Genomic DNA, 18,397 nt, shown 5'->3' with positions numbered 1-18,397 from the left:
GTCGTTGAAAGGTTCGAATATTGCATCAATCGTTTTCAGTTTTGTTTATTGTAAGAAAATTATTTCTCTGTTATTTGTGTCCTGCCCGAAGGCAGGTTCGAACCTCCGTAGAGGTGTGCCTGAGCCGGAGTTTACGTGCGGTAGGGTGGCCAGTTCCTTTCCGCTCCTCCATTCCCTTACCTCCATCAACGGCGCGTGGCAACTCATCCAAATCTTCACCACGCCCAATTTTGCTTAACTTCGGAGATCTCTCGGGATCCCGTGTTTCTAAAAGGCTACGGCCGTTGGCTGTGTATGACTGATCACCAATAAAACAAATGTAATATAATTATGAGACTTCCTTACACACAATATTTTGAAAGAGCGCTTAAGAAATTCTTAACAGTTCTTCGTTGTCTACCGGCACCGCTGTCCTGGGGTATCAAGTCTGCTTCTTATTTGGAGGCCTCGGGTTCGATTTCCCGCCAGGGCAGGAACTTTTATCTCGATCGAGTTCCACTCAGCCGCAATTCACATAGAGAAGACGTGGCTCTTTTTCTAGTCAATCAATCAATCCTGCTGATCTGCATTTAGAGCAGTCGCCCAGGTGGCAGATTCCCCATGTGTTGTTTTCCTAGCCTGTTTTTAGATGATCGCAAAGAAATTGGAAAATTATTGAACATTTCCCTTGGTAAGTTATTCCAATCCCTAACTCCCCTTCCTATAAACGAATATTTGCCCCAATTTGTCCTCTTGAATTCCAACTTTATCTTCATATTGTGATCTTTCCTACTTTTAAAGACACCACTCAAACGTATTCGTCTACTGATGTCCTCCCACGCCATCTCTCCACTGACAGCTCGGAACATACCACCAATCAAGCAGCTCGTCTCCTTTCTCCCAAATCTTCCCAACCCAAACTTTGCAACATTTTTGTAACACTACTCTCTTGTCGGAAACCACCCAGAACAAATCGAGCTGCTTTTCTTTGGATTTTTTCCAGTTTTTGAATCAAGTAATCCTGGTGAGGGTCCCATACACTGAAACCATACTCTAGTTGGGGTCTTACAAGAGACTTACATGCCCTCTCCTTTACATTCTTACTACAACCCCTAAATACCCACATAACCATGTGCAGAGGTATGTACCCTTTAAAAATGTATCAACGCACATAGCTGTGAAGGGTCGCGGGTACGCCACTGCGTATGACTTCAGTGAACAGTGGAGTTCAAGCTGTAAAAGAGAACAAAAATGCGTGACGATTTGGAATTTAATGTTCAATTTTGTGAAGAGATCGAAAAGTATCCAACATTATTATGACTGCAGTCGCTCAGGTTATTGTAATAGAAGCGTGCAGGACAAAGCATGGAAAACGATCGCAAGGAAACTAAACGTCGACAATACAATTTCATACTTCCTTTGTCAACCACAAAGGGTGCACCCAACACTCTCCCTGTCTTAGAATATTGCGAGTTGTTTGAAGAAGACATTACGAAGTGCCGCTCGGGTTTTAGACTTTTCTGCATGCTTTGCTCACGTCACGTTCACGCTACGATACCGGTACGTCTTTTCCTGTGAATATTGCGCCTCAGCCGAGGTCTACGTGGAAACAAAACAACGCGCTATTAAATGAGAGGATGGCTGCTTAGTTGTACTTCCACCACCCATATCGTGGTGGAGGTCGGTAAGAGTCATAAGATGCCTCATATTTAGGAAATTTGTTAACTAAAGCAGTATGTTGGCTGCTCTGGATTCGATACAAATTTTCTCATCTGGCAACAAACGGATTCAAATTCTCTCGTTCTATAATAATGGAGCGCTCATTTCAATAATAGCTCCTGAATCATTCTTTGAATCTACTGTCTGTTTTGGTGTTCTTTGTTGGTTTGGTTGACTGATGTGCGTCGTAATAGTTCCCTTCGAAGTTGAATTCGGAACGCATTAATTTATCCTTCTTTCTTCTGCAGCAGGTGGTTTTCTGTGCCATGTCGGTCGATTTCTATCTTCGATATTATATCGGCCATAGAGGAAGGTTCGGACATGAATTTTTGGAGTTTGAATTTAGACCTGATGGAAAGTTCCGTTATGCCAACAACTCAAATTATAAAAATGATACCATGATTCGGAAAGAAGTTTACGTGCACAAAAGTGTAATGGACGAGTTAAGGCGAATAATCGTTGAATCTGAAATAATGCAAGAAGATGACGATTTATGGCCTCAGCCTGATCGAGTTGGAAGGCAAGAGTTGGAGATCGTGGTTGGAGAAGAACACATTTCCTTCACAACTTCAAAAGTGGGGTCTTTACTGGATGTTAACGAATCACGTGATCCTGATGGACTAAGGTGTTTTTACTATTTGGTACAAGATTTAAAGTGTTTGGTTTTATCACTCATAGCTCTTCATTTCAGAATCAAGCCCTTCTAAATGTGGTAATTCATCAACACCTGTATAATTAGAAAAGTGCTGGTGGCGTGATAGTTTGTCTTACGTACGATATCGTAGGTCTTTTGTCTGAAGTGAAGGAAGGACTATCCTACTGTCTATTGGAGCTTTCATAATTGGATGAATACTTTCTTCATTGGAGAACAGTTTAAAGAGTCACAGAGTAACAGTGATCAACTAACAGTTCTATTTGGCGCGAAGATACGGTACTAATGTCTTGCTAATCTAGGACGTTGCTGAAATATTTATAATTCCCCGAGGTCGTAATTACTGACATTATTTTATGGTGGTGATTTAGACAGGAATTCGCGTTATGTGTATTTTTCCAATTATTTGCCATTGCTGTATTTGAAACATTTTGAATTTGTCTCTTAATTGTAAAATATGAACCTTTTTGAGGCTTTAGTTTTTAACATTCAGTGTTTGCTCAAATAACTGACAAGCAGTGTGTAAAGTACCGGTATATATCTGAGGACCTATAACCTTTAAAAATCAAATGCATGGGTATAAGTTACTATGATTAATAATTAATTAATAATGCAAAAACTGAATGATGTTCATCTTGAAGAAGGGACCTTAACACAAATACAGTAGAGACAATACGCGACACTTCCGGAGTTAGCCTTGTTAAAATGGGAGACAATTCTCTAGTGGCGTGACCTGAAAATTCGCGCTAAATTCAAATACCTCTGGAAATATTTATACGGAAATGAATAAATAAATTACGTCTAGAAAGAAAGTGTTGCTAAAATATTAACTTCAAAGTTTCTAAAGCAATTCTGGATACTTGAATGAATTATTTAACAGGTTATTATTTAAAAACTGAAATTAGACATATAATCAAGATGTGAAATGGACTGCTGCGAAAGGGCTTGATCGTTCATTTATGGATTACTTTTTTAGCTTTAGCATACCTGCCTGAACTTTCACGGCTAGATTTGTCTTTTTTGCTTTACGTCGCACCGACACAGATATGTCTTATGGCAACGATGGGAGAGAAAAGGCCTAGGAATTGGAAGGAAGCGGCCGTGGCCTTTATTAAGGTACAGCCCCGGCATTTGCCTGGTGTGAAAATGGGAAACCATGGAAAACCATCTTCAAGGCCGGCGACAGTGGGGCTCGAACCCACTATCTCCTGATTACTGGATACCCTGGCCGCACTTAAGGGACTGCAGCATTGTACATCACATTAGGACACTTGTCAATAAAAATATTGGCACATTCCTTACACACATGATTCAATGAATTTACATTTAAGGGCTGGACAATTTTCCTTTTAACTTGAAGCCTACTAACAGAAAGAAAATCTATAAATTTAGCCGCAAACACATTCAAATTTTCCCTATAAACAATACTTGCCATTACATTAGGATAAAGACAATTGGCATCATCATCACATTTCTTAAATCACCCATATTTTCTTTGGTGCTTGATAATGCATTACGGCATTCCAAATGGGGTAACTTGGAACACAACCAGCCACATGCATATGTATTTTCCTGAATTAAATCAAAACCCACAGATCACACCTACAACAACACATTGGTATTCAAGGTTAACTGTTGCACTATACAATAAAATAAGCTTCTTATATTTTAAGCCAGTTAAAATATGGGTTGCAAAGGTCAGAAGTTTAGGAAGTAGGCCTTCTATAAAAATATATTTTTAACTGGAAGAATATATATGCACACACAGTATTTATTTACATTTTCTTGTCACGAGGGAAACGGAAGAAAGACCACGGATCCTTCTGCACTTCATAGTTATTGCAGCCAAATGCAGCACATATCTTTCCACTCATGTTGACAGGAGATATAAAGGAATGACACACGCTACTATTTACTTATGTCAACTTAATGCAAATGCATAAATAACCCCCAAAACTTCACAAACAAATACACGTACTCTTATGACAGAATCAGTAACTCTCGGATCACTCCGCTAGATAGAGCTGTAATCGCTATCCCTCGATATCTCACAGAGTGTCGCGTATTGTCTCTACTGTATTTGCTTAACATATCACTGGCATTCAAGTTTAAAGTTCAAGATTCATAATATCAAGTTTATTACTTCCAAGGGCAACTTTATTGAAGCCACTTTCAGGGCTATAACATGTAAAGTTTCTTTGGAGAATAAAATTAGGAGGAAAATGTCTATGCATAGTAAGATATTGCTTTCCAGTTTCTTTGTCTCAACTTACCTTTTAATATACCATACCGGTACCATACTACATTGAATAATCAATAATAATGTATTGTTTTTACACCCCACAAACAACTTTTTTTATGGTTTTTGGACATGCCGAGTTGTCGGAATTTTGTCCTGCAGGAGTTCTTTATTGTGCCAGTAAATCTACCAACATAAGGCTGGTGTAGGCGGTATTTGAGTACCTTTAAATACCACCGGATTGAGCCAGGATCGAACCTGCCAAGTTGGGGTCACAAGGCCAGCACCTCAGCCATCTGAGCCACTCAACCCAGCTACTGAATATTCCATTTTTTTTATTTTTTTAAATCCAAATTTGGCCTGCTATGGACTACATAGAACTTAAGGCTATCTGGTCAGTCTCTTCTGCTTCTCCTAAAATCTCTTCATTCTTTCACTTCTGATCTTTCTCTGCTCCTCGGATAATTTGAATTTGGTCTTACATTTTAGTGGTTTCTCTTTGAATGTCATGAGGTTGTCAATTCAGCTTCTGAAATAAATCCTCTCTGTTGTTGATCTCATCTGCTGTAACTCCAACTTTCTCAGCATCCCTCTTTACCTCTTCCACCCACTATGTTGTAGTCTTCCATCCTACTATGTACTTAAAGATCTTCTTCGTCAATCAGCTCTTGTCCATTTTTACCAGATGTCCATAGAATTTCAACCTTTGTTTCTGCATTGAGACAGTGATACAGGGTCTTTCTTACAAAACCAGACCGTCCAGCGATGTTTCTACTCTCCTAGACCTAAGCAGCTGTACGGGAGGCCCATGCATATTTCCTGACCTCGCAAGGAGCGTGCATGTGTTCAACCTAGCGTTAGTAGATTCACAATTAAGTATTTATTTATTTTCCACCTTGTCGATACAATGATTGCTTAAGGCAATTTTTAATTTAAAGTTAAAAACTTCATTATTGTTCCGTATTGAATAGAGAAATAAGATGTACAATATTATAGGTTAGGATCCACCTTTCAATACTCCGTAATAAGATGGTAAAAAGTAGTTACAACCTGTTTAATGGGACCGGTTTCAACACATTTTAAGTGTCATCATCAGCCAATTTGCGAAGATCTTAAAACAACTAGCACATTGAATACAGGCAAAAAATTAACATTGTATCATAACGTAGCAATTCAGTAAATGTTCAAAACACAATAATCACAGTCAAGAGAGTAAACAGAACATCACTATCTTGCGCCGAAAACAAATATAGCTGAAGTTCATAAGCAGGTCAAATATTCGCTTATGTAAAGTCGTTGCTAGGCAGGTCTTGTAGGCATTTGTTTCTCCGGCCGAAGAGCAAAAGGTGACGTGAATGAAGTCCTAGGAAAACAGTGTAGGATTTAATTTCGTCAAATTTCAAAGTGGATATATAGGTTTTATAAAATAATTTAAAACGTTAAAAAAGAATAAAGCCAAATAAAAAATATATTTAAAAAATAGGAAGAAATAATGAAAGAAATACGAGGTTCAACTCGAAACAACTTGCCGTAGTAATTGATAAAGAAATGATAAATAGAGAAAGGGGGGGACGTTAATTAGAGGGTGGTGATGGTGGTGGTGGTTATTGTTATTAGAGGAAATACAATTGGGCAACAATCCTTAATATAATACTAATTCGAAGAAAAAAGAAAAAGAACCGACACTTCGAAAAATGAAGATATCGGTTAAAGGAAGACAAGGGCCACGAAGGGCGTGAAAATGAAAGACTCCCTAGCCCTCGCAAACCTAATAGCATCGGGGTCGGAAAAGAACAAGAATTGACCAAGGGAGGTCGGACAGGATAGATGAAAGTGAGGAGCCTGGCACAAGTAAGTGGAAGCAATGCCAGGACTCAGCTAAGGGCCCCGTGGTCGCCAACCCACGCTCTGAAGTTCAGAGCCCCTGGGGGATGGAGGATGGGAAGGAAAGAAAAAATGGAAGGGATCCGATACTTCGAAAAATGAAGATATCAGCCAAAGGAAGACAAGGGCCACGAAGGGCGTGAAAATGAAAGACTCCCTAGCCCTCGGAAAACTAATAGCGTCGGGGTCGGAAAGGAACAAGAGTTGACCAAGGGAGGTCGGACAGGATAGATGAAAGTGAGGAGCCTGGCACAAGTAAGTGGAAGCAATGCCAGGACTCAGCTAAGGGCCCCCGTGGTCGTTAACCTACGTTCCGAAGTTCAGAGCCCCTGGGGGATGGAGGGTGGGAAGGAAAGAAAAAATGGAAGGGATCCGATACTTCGAAAAATGAAGATATCAGCCAAAAGAAGACAAGGGCCAACGAAGGTACATGTTTCATATTTTATCAACATCTTCAGCCACATAACACTGTTTAGAAGAAAAATATATAAATTGACAAAGTAATGCTTTAGAGGAAGTGTCCTTAAAATTAACATAAGATTGACAACATTAAAACAAATAACTCAAGATAAAATATATAAATTATTTCTACAATAGAAAGCAGTCGTCAAGGAAACACTTGTACAATATTCCATACAGAATATGTCCTAATGAATATTCTTTTTTTAATAATTCATGAAAAAAGGTCAATTTATAAATTAAAAATTATACAATTTATAAGTAATTGTCGAAATGAAGAAATCCAGATATCACAGTGTGGCTCTTATTATTAATGCAGATGAAACTATAACTAATTCCTAGTTGTCAATTTTTATTAAGCCTGCTATCCTTTGGAACAGTAACTCCTGTCATTCTTTCACAGTTTTGCGTCTGGTGTAATATTGATGATGCGTTCTTCCTTGTTCTTGCACCTGAGGAGGTGGAGGAGCAGGGGATATAGGTGTGTCAAGAACTTCCTTGCTGGCACCTATAGCTTCAACTGAGGAGGAATAAGTTGTAGGGCTATCTGTAGGTGGAGAAATTCCAATTCTTTTTTCGTGATCTTTCTCAAGCATTTTCAAATATACTAGAATTTGATAATATAATGGATTCTTATATTCTACAGCCTCATTAAGGTTATCAACTTTCTTTACAAGTTAGTCTAGATGAATGTATAGATCTTCATATGTGTTCATTAAGCTGCCCTTTTTTAATTTTTTTATGATGGTCAGGTCTTGTTCTATGTTGGTAAATTTATGACCTGTGGCAGTCATGTGTGATCCCATAGCTGAGAATCTTCTATGTTTTTCAGCATTCACATGTTCCAAATATCTAACTTTAAAATTGCAGCCAGATTGTCCTATGTATGTATTCTTGCATTCAAAGCATGTGAGTTTATATATTCCCGAATCAAAAAATTTATCTTTTTCCGAGAGATTTATTGTATCATGGTTGAAAATACTATGTTTCATGTTGTTATTGGTTAATATGGTAAGGCAGTTATCATTGCAACACCGTATTTTCGTATGTAAAAGTTATTTTAAGTACGAGTTGGTTCAACGGGCATGCAATGCATTTCTTGAGCAATTTCCTGGTGAAGTGCCACCTTCATGAGCACAGATTCACGTAATTGTAAATACTACTGGCTCGGTGCTCAATAAAAAACATGCTCGCACATGAACAGTTTTAACAGAGAAAAGCTAGATGACATTGGTGTGAATCTTGAACGGTCACTCAATAAATCACTCACAAAATTAGCACAACAATTAGGGGTTACGGTTTTTTCTGCATGTAGAGCTACAAAGCTGTTATACATCAAACCGTACAGGTTTACACGGGCCCAGTGTTTAAAACCTCCTCAGCCACAAGAGTGGGATACTGTGAGTGGTATTTTGCATCATTGAATAATCGATAAGCTTGTGTTCTTTTCATCTTGATCGTGTAAACAGTCATAACTCTCACTATTGGTGTGTAAAAAATCCCAGAGGTGTTTATGAAGTCCCTCATTATGAAGGATGACACTTCCAGCATCTTTTATAAGGTAAGACTGCATACACGCTTAAAAGCAGGGCGGCCGCGCACGACGTAAGTTGGGCTGAGGCAGCTTCTGTAGCGCAGAGTACAAACACTGTGCGCTCGGTCTGGGTTTATAAGAGAGACCCTGAGTTGTCTGTAAAGTTCCTTATTCTTTCATATCCCATCAGTATCTCTTAGTGGTTCTAGATTTTTCTGAATACTTTCCTTTTTTTCCCTGCAGTTTCTCCTTCTTATTGAGTGTTAGGCACTCCGAGCCATACAACCTCTTTGGTTTTACTATAGTGTTGTAGAATATTGCTTGCTTGTTGTACCAGTTATGAGGAGTGTTGCCAACTTATATTTTCAAGATCCGCTAAACACTACTAAAAATATGCTAAAATTCCGCTAAGAAATCCAAACTCAAATAATGAGCAATAATAATAATAATAAAACTAACTGTCTGCATCACCTAATCTGTGAGTTTCACTGGGATTAACCCCGTGTCTGCGAGCCGGCGAGCTAAAACTTGTAGGTATTTTAGTGCCGGATGCAAACTAGGTGAATCCCCTACATCAAGGGCCACACACAAAAGAGGCCAGTTCATTAAAGGGTCTTACTTCATAGCATAAATATAAATGCTACTCTCACAGTTTCATTATCTGTCGTCATTCATCAACTAAGAGATAAGTAGCCTTTCCCCACGCATTACAAATTTATGATACCATGATCTCATAACATCAAATCCAAATAACATGTTTTCCTCATGTGACTGCTAGCTCCTGACAAGAAATACGGAATAGCTCGGAGACATACTGGAGTGCAAATTTAAAAAACGTAAAATGGATAAAACACTAAATTCCGCTATAATAAGCCTACAATTCCACCAAAAAATCTGCTGTCCGCTAAATGATATATTTCTCCGCCGACAGTCTTCTAATTCCACCAAATTTAGTGGAAAATCCGCTAAGTTGGCAACACTGGTTATGAGGCCAATTGCCAGCCCCACAGTGTAGCAGTAGCATGCCTGCCTCTTACGCGGAGGCCCAGGGTTTGATTCCCGGTCAGGTCAAGGATTTTTACCTAGATCTGAGGGCTGATTCAAGGTCCACTCAGCCTACATGATTACAATTGAGGAGCTAGCTCACGGTGAGATAGCGGCCCCGGTCTAGAAAGCCAAGAATAATGGCCCAAAGGATTTGTTGTGCCGACCATGTGACACCTTGTAATCTGTAGGCCTTCGGGCTGAGCAGTGGTTGCTTGGTATGCCAGGACCCTTCAGGCCTGTTGCCAGGGAGCTGAGAAGAGTAATGGAGTGGCCCTTAGCCAGGCCAAACGGGACCACCACTTGAAAGCGGCAGCCATATTGTTCGGCACCACGGCTGGTTGTGGAGCAGTGTGAGCTAGTTGCTAGTCATAAGTTAGTATTCACCCAGGAAGCTACCTGTGACAAGTTGCCTAATGGAACCGTTGTTTATCATAGGTCTTTGTGTGTATGGGTGCAACAATAGAAGTGACAGGAACAGAAAACCCAGCATTGCTTTTCATCGGTAAGTTTTTCTTCTCGTAGGCTACTACGTATCAAATGTAGACGTGCATGTGTGTTTTTTTTTTTTTTTTTTTTTTTTTCCCCCATGGAGAGAACATCATTGTTTTAAAATATGGATCAATGAAGATTCCCTAAGAACCTAGACCATTGGGCTCTGTGGACGAAGGCAGTTAAGAGGAAGAACTCGACACCTGGTGTTCATAGCGTTATTCATTTGTACGGAGCACTTTAGACTTGACCAGGTGAATAATACATCCAGTACATGTCCAGGCCAAGAGAGAGAAAATGCCTTCCCAAAAGTATTCCCTGCATACCCCAGCTACTTACAGCCATCAGCACCTAAGATTAGGACTTGAATTATTATTATTATTATTAAGAATAATAATGTTATTTTCTTTACATCCTACTAAATACTTTTGTGATTTTTTGGAGATGCCAAACTGCCAGAATTTAGTCCCACAGGAGTTCTTTTACGTGTCAGTAAATCTATCGATACAAGGCTGACATATTTGAGCACCTTCAAATACCACCGGACTGAGCCGGGATCGAACCTGCCAAGTTGGTTTCAGAAGGCCAGCGCCTCAACTGTCTGAGCCACTCAGTCCAGCAGGCCTTAAATTAAGATAGTGACTGATATGCTTTATTGTTCTGTTTGGATGACATTCTAAATAATAATAGTTTGCAGAAAAGGAAGGAACCACAATCCAGGGATGTTGACACACTTAAGCAAAGTAATATCGTATTGAAACCAGTGCCGTTAATACTGCTCAGGTGCAAAAGGTGAGAACATTTCGTATTTTATTACAGGAAGAGCTATGAATACATTATACTCCTGCTATAGTTTGGTAGTCCCCATTTTAACTAATAATATTCTCGTTTGTTAATTCAGGGTGTTCAACCCCAGACGAGGAAAATGGAGAAAACTTTGAACACGCAAAGTGTCAAAAGAAAGATGAGAAATTGAAATGGATAATTATAGAAAAATGGGGACTTCGTTGAGACGTACGAGAATGGTCATTAAAAATTTACGAAGAAGGAATGATAGAATGAAAAAAAAAAGTGACAGCTTTGAAAACTTGAAATCAAAATGTTTAATTACAAATGAGTGTGCAATTCAGCTTACTGATATTTCAGGTGTTTGACTAAGACCGTCAACCGTCTGAGCCACTCTCCTTGATGTTTGTACTCTTGTCTTCTCATAAGAGACTTTAAGAGTGGTTTTATCAGGAATTTCATGTACACTATCCAGCATTTTTTTGGCGGGGGTATCTTCTCGATCATTGGCTAAGATGGCAAAATCATGAGCAAAAGCAAAATAGGTTCTGTCCTTTCCTCCCAATGTGTATTCCCTTTTTTTCCTTCTACTTCAATGCTTTTTCCCAGCTTCTCATGATTTTTCTCCAGAACATTGTTGAAGAGGATTGATGATAGGCCATCACCTTGTTTGACTCCTGTCTTAGAAAGGACCTGAGATTTCTCTGCAGAACTTGACTTTCAGGGTTTGTTTTATTATTTCTCTTGTTTTGCTGTTAATCCAAAATATTCATTTATTGGAGAGATTTTCTTTTGGAAATCTACAGTGACATCCTTTCAGCTGAACTAACTTGGAGTCAATAGGAATATAATTTCTTTGACTTGATAAAATGCTTCGATGGTATTATGCTGCATAATATGTATGTATGAAATGAATAATATTGTCTGACTCACTGATTGTGGTGGTGTTTGTGTACCTGGCGGGCATACTTAGGAGGGAGAAAAATCATATAAAATGTGTGCAATGATACCTTAAGTAGTAGAGAGGAGGGACTTGCCAGCCAGCCCCTAGAAGTACTCTTACTTATATGTCTTGTGTTTGAGTCGTCAGCCCATAGATTGGTTTGATGCAGTTTTCCATGCCACCCAGCCCCTACTTATACAGGATAATTGAAACCGAGGCTGTTTAAATCAGTTGAATGCCGCCATTTGCTGTGCTCCTACTGGCTGGCCAAACTTTGTGCTGTATTCCTATTGGCCAGGCAAATTTCCTATTGTCTCTGATAGAGCTCACATCGTGTCCAGGTACAGAGCTACCATATATGGTGAAAGTAAGAGAACTGCCAATTTGGAAATTGTCATGGCATAAGTTGGATGCAAATGCTCTACACAGTGGTCTTGTCACTCCCCATACCTAACCAATCCAGCCCAATGGTTTTGTCACTCCCCGGACCTAACCAATCCAGCCCAATGGTCTTGTCACTCCCCGGACCTAACCAATCCAGCCCAATGGTCTTGTCACTCCCCGGACCTAACCAATCCAGCCCAATGGTCTTGTAACTCCCTGGACCTAACCAATCCAGCCCAATGGTCTTGTCACTCCCTGAACCTATCTAATCCAGCCCAATGGTCTTGTCACTCCCTGGACCTAACCAATCCAGCCCAATGGTCTTGTCACTCCCTGAACCTATCTAATCCAGCCCAATGGTCTTGTCACTCCCCGGACATAACCAATCCAGCCCAATGGTCTTGTCACTCCCCGGACCTAACCAATCCAGCCCAATGGTCTTGTCACTCCCCGGACCTAACCAATCCAGCCCAATGGTCTTGTAACTCCCTGGACCTAACCAATCCAGCCCAATGGTCTTGTCACTCCCTGAACCTATCTAATCCAGCCCAATGGTCTTGTCACTCCCCGGACATAACCAATCCAGCCCAATGGTCTTGTCACTCCCCGGACATAACCAATCCAGCCCAATGGTCTTGTCAATCCCCAAACCTAACAATCCAGACGTTGGCAAGCCTACTGAGGGTCGTGTCATGTTGTCTGGGTGCACCATGTTGGTTCTCTAACCTCTCACCGATTGATTATTAGGTGGCGCTTCTGTAACTGGTGGGTGTACTTAACAAAGAGAAAAATCATATAAAAATGCAAACGTTTCCCTTTACGAAAGGCTAATGATCATGAATATGTCTTCCAATAAATGAAACTCATATATTGATAATGAATGATTTATTTGCATCATTTCACAGAGTTGGGTACAGAGGTTCTACAACCCGTGCAGCTCTCAACGTCAATGTTGCTAAGTAAAACATTTTGTGACGTCACTTTTGTTGCACATTTTGTCGAATCACATCATGACCCCCAGCCTTAAGATATATTCATGTACAGCAATACCTCAAGTAGCAGAAAGGAGAGATACTTCCTTTATGACTGCCAGAGATTCTGCAGCCCACCCCTAGAAATATTCTTACTTATATAGAAGAATTAAAACCGAGACTGCGTAAACGTCTGGATTCAGGGTATCCAGGGGTTCAAAGCATGGTTATCATGGGGCCTCAACAGAGTCTGGCATTGTTATTAGTTGCCGCAGATTCCTTTCTTTCACATCTTTGGTGCAGCTGCAGCTTGAATCTCTGGCATTGCGCTAAGATTTTTAAATATAAACAGAGGACCCGTGCTGCTCCACAGTATTCGTTATAAACTGCTCAGGTAACTTATCTGTCGTAGTCATATTGTTTTGCCTGCCCTTTCCAGTAGTTCTATGAACATTTCATACCAGTACATAATAACTGATTCATTCGTAATGTAGTTTATAACACTTTTGTCCATACAATATTCACTGTGCTTGGACCATTTGGGCGTAACTGGATCTTAACATTTTCAAATGATCTTGCCCGAGAGAGTGACTGAATACTGGTTCGGGTAAGTACACGCCCATGTTTTCAAGAGGTTGTCTCTGCGCTTTATTACTGGTAATGGTCATACAGAAGGCTAGTCGACTTCATACCTTCCCGTCTGTGCGTACGTCGATGTTTTTTTTTGCTAGGGGCTTTACGTCGCACCGACACAGATAGGTCTTATGGCGACGATGGGATAGGCAAGGCCTAGGAGTTGGAAGGAAGCGGCCATGGCCTTAATTAAGGTACAGCCCCAGCATTTGCCTGGTGTGAAAATGGGAAACCACGGAAAACCATCTTCAGGGCTGCCGATAGTGGGATTCGAACCTACTATCTCCCGGATGCAAGCTCACAGCCGCGCGCCTCTACGCGCATGGCCAACTCGCCCGGTACGTCGATGTTTTCTATTAGCAACATGTAAGTTATTAGGTAAATTCTACCATCTGTTAAGTATGTTTGAAAGCTGGGGAAGATCAGAGAATCAAAGAGTATATAGCACAGAATAATATTCTTCCATGATCCGAGGAACTGTATAATTTCTGGCTTCACAGGTAGTATAAAAATAAAAATAATAATAATAATAATCGTATGGCCTCAGCTACCGTGTGCAGACATTTCAATTTGACGCCATCTGACTGTCTGCTCGTCAATTTCGACGTTCCGTTTTACTCTAGGCTCCCACTTGATGGCAGACCGAGTAAACCGAAACTCTCTTGGGCGTCTATGGCTGAGATTAATGAATTTTGTCGGGTAAACACCAAATGTGTCACCAGAGATCTTTTACATGCCGACATCGTACGACATGGAGTGTCGAATGGACTTTTTTCCGCCCTTCAAAAATCCGACTATCTCTGCCGGGTTTGAACCCGCTATCTTGGGATCCGGAGGCCGACACTCTACCGCTACATGCAATGTCATTATTAAGGATGAAAATAATGAATAATTAGAATATTAATGAAATTGTTCATCGCTTAGCAACCGCTAGGTACATATGTATTGCGGGTTAGGGTAAGCCTTCTCCTGCAATTATTGGAGTGATCATTTAATGATTTGATTTTATGATTACTCAAAGTTGGCTGAACTTAGAGATCTATCATTGTCTCATGATTCAAGACAAAAATGAAGCAAATAAGTTCAGTATAGCGGACGGATGGATTTGCCAAAGTTGTTTTTAGAAAACTCTTTTAATACATAGATGGTTACAATCCTGTGGTTTGATTCCTTGTAAAACAAGGTAAAGAAAAACTTTGGTAGTGCTCTAGTGGGGTAGGGGAGGTGGTTGCAGGCAGGTAAAACTATGTAAACTATTACTGGTAAGATGAGATATACGAATGTTACCTGAAAATGCTTGTAGAGGAGAAAGCTGTTCATCGCCTATGCTATAATGCAACCATCCCGTCCTCAGAAGAAACTTACTTCTATAACCAAACACTGAGAAATCTTGTGCTATTACCCACAACCCTCCAGTGAACACTTACTACCATTTATGAAGCTCACATAATTCAGCACAGTTAGACATAATAGCCAACTTAGTGTTGAAAACTCAAATGTATTACAGGCACTAACAATGTGGGCCAGTGGCTGACACGAAACATAGCCCCCTTCCATACACTTTTTGCTTAATACCCCCGACATGTTAGACCAGGGCTGGACAAATCAGAAAATATTAGAGGGCCCAGTAAATTTCTTAGGCACCAGACAAAAGAAATGAAAGTCATTTGCATTGTGATCCCTCAATTCATCTTAATCACTCTTAAATCACATCCACTGCTCACACACTTGATGTAAAGGGCTAAAATCAGTGAATTGTCTGGGCAGTTACGATCGCATAGCTGTGAGCTTGCATTCAGGAAATAACGGACCATTTATATTGGTAATATTCAGGAAATCGTCTGTTCGAATCCTACCGTTGGCAGCTCTCAATATGGTTTTCCGTGGTTTCCCATTCTCACACCAGGAAAATGCTGGGGCTGTACCTTAAGGCCATGGCTATTACCTTCTCATTCAATGTAGTGCAACATTAAGCCATCAGCAATATAAAGAATGGGCTCAAATGTTCTAAGCTCACTACATAGCAATGCAGTACACAAAGAACATAACGTAGAAAATCTGGCGCATGTACTGACCAAACCCAAAAGTTTAGCTTGTCGATGCAATCACGAGATATATCGAATGCTCATATCGATTCAAGTCAATGTTCAGATGTCGTCGGTGCTTATAACCACTTCTAAACCTTATAATCTCCATCTTTAGATATGGTAGAGAGGCAACAGCAACAGAGTAGAAATAAATTTTGAAAATATATTTCCTCAGACTGTAATTTAGCAGTTATAACTTGAAAAATTTAGGCCCCTACACTTTTTTTTGCTATAGCAACCGGGCACCTGGGATTTGTCCAGCCCTGCGTTTGATCAAAGCATTTTTGTCACTAGCCAGGATGTGCATAAACTATTGAAGGAAACAAGAAACATAAATTTTCTTCAGCAGTTGTTAGCACTGAACAATGCTCCCAGGTGACACTCCCGTGAATAACAACGCTCTTATGGGCACTCTCGTGAACCATTAACAAAAGAGCATCACCCTGTGCAACTTCCACCTCTACAATCCCATATACCCGCGCTAGAATTGTACCCAGAATTTTTCAATCATAAAATATTTGTTCTTCAGCTCATTCAATCTGACGAGTCTGCTACCACACCGGGGTAAAATAATATAATTTAATGCAGCCAATGGCCATGAAATAGATGCATACATAAATAGATAAATAATGAGGAGTAACGGAATAAATTATCAAAGGAAATGTTTAATAAATTCCTAAGTTCTTTGAAAACGTTTACAAAAAACCTAGTTATACAACTGATAGGGAATCTGCCACCTGAACAACAGCTATACATGCAGTTCATTGATTGAATGATTGATTGATTGACCAGTCACATATTTTCCAAATGAGGCCTGGTTTTCCTTAGTCAATAACCCATTGCACAATTCCAAGTCTGGAAACTTTGAGGCACCGTCTGTCAACCAGGCTGCAAGGTTCAGTGCGATGCCACAATATTTTAGTGTTTAACAGTGTTTGCCACACAACTTGTAATTTTCTTCTTGCTTGCAGGTTTTTGAGGTGTTTACCTGTCTTTTAGTTGGATTTGGCCTGAAATAGTTAGCATCATAGGAACCTGCCTTGGTTTCTCCTTTACTTCTGGCAAAACTTGAACCCCGAACAGCTGCCTCTCAAGTGTTGTCAGCACATAGGTATCCTAGCAATCAACAGTATGAAACGCATACAAGCACTCAGCCTTGGAATGGCAATAAAATTATTAATTTCAGGCGAAGATTATTCCTGCCAAAAATTATTGAAGTTATCTGGCCTGACCTCACCAGGAAAAACCTAGCCACATTGGATAAAGTAAAAGCACATTTTCTAAAGAAAGCTCTGAGTGTATCCAAATCAACAAAATCTCGACTAACGTATTTACTGCCTAGAGAGACATTTTTCTGGTAGATTTGAAAACAAGCTTCGTGCTCCCATCTACCACAGCAGCAGAACAAGAATTATGAAGTTTAAGGGACCATCACCTGGAAATGTAGCCAGAGTTCTACAGCGCGGGAACCATGATCGGTTGATGATGACCAAAAATAATGGACGAAACCGGTACCAATTATAATTAAGTAGGAATGTAAAACTTACATTTCTTATTTTAATAGTATTGAAAGGTTGAATCATCATATATCTTCTTTCAATGTAATATAGAACCTGAACGGCAGCAAACTTCGAGATGAGACATGTACTGATGAGACTATCTCAGATTTAAGCAGGAGACTCTCTATTTTTGGTCCTTCTTCCCTCTCTCCTGATCGCAGATTTATCTCCCAATTTTGAAAACAGATTTAGTATTCCCGTATTTTTTTAAAATTCCAGGTTTTCCCCTTTCTTTAAGTAGCTGGAGAGAATTGATGTTCAGTAGGCATTGGCAAGACAGATGCAATCAGCTGGTGGTGTTCTTAAATATGACAGAATCTCAAATGTAATGCTTTTTATCATTTCCATATAACAATGCTGACTGTGAAACTGTTTTTAGCATATTTACAAGGGCAAAAATTAAATTCTGATCAAAACTTACAGGGAAAAATTCTGGAAAAAAATTAAACCTTAATACCTTTTCAACAAGGCCAGTGCTTTGAACATAAATCTAGTTCAGAAATTTATGAAAAGACCTAAGGAAATTACAATGAAGATTCATGTGTTCAAAAGCTCAGATACATGTACTACTTCAGTATTTATAAAATACATGCAACATTTCAGTATTTATCAACAAATACATTAATTAATGTATTATTAAATAAGAGAAATTATGTAGTATAATGTGTTAAATATTCTTTAAAGTTATGTCATCAATGATGTGTCGTAACATGAAGGATTTGCCACAAAAAAATTTCCTGATTTTTGGCTTTTGAAAGTTGGCATGCCTGCTATCTGTTCACGGCTTCCACTATCATCTCTGGAAAAATAAGACATACTACATTCCCACGAATATGTGCATATGCCAGCTATGTAAGAAGTAATGTGAATGTTATCACGTCGAACAGTGTAGAAAGTTTATAATTTTCATGTTCCGTGTTGATAACAATATAATTATTGTAGACAAATAAGGTAATCCACCTAATCAATACAATATAAAATAAGTACTTCAATTTATTTTAATCATGCTACTAGTTTCAGCCTATTGATTTT

The 18,397-nt window shown here is 39.6% G+C and overlaps 1 protein-coding gene across 1 annotated transcript; it reads left to right on the top strand.

Annotated features, from left to right (window-relative positions):
- Positions 1-1,964: 1,964 nt before the first annotated feature.
- Positions 1,965-2,405, top strand: LOC136885320 (protein mago nashi-like). The gene has a single exon (XM_067157832.2). The coding sequence runs from the start codon at positions 1,965-1,967 to the stop codon at positions 2,403-2,405; it is 441 nt and encodes a 146-aa protein (XP_067013933.1).
- The last annotated feature ends 15,992 nt before the right edge of the window (positions 2,406-18,397 follow it).

Source organism: Anabrus simplex, chromosome 14 (assembly GCF_040414725.1).
Source record: "Anabrus simplex isolate iqAnaSimp1 chromosome 14, ASM4041472v1, whole genome shotgun sequence".
Classification (NCBI taxonomy): domain Eukaryota; kingdom Metazoa; phylum Arthropoda; class Insecta; order Orthoptera; family Tettigoniidae; genus Anabrus; species Anabrus simplex.
The sequence above is the reverse complement of the archived record's forward strand: the minus strand, read 5'-3'. Positions and strand labels throughout refer to the sequence as shown.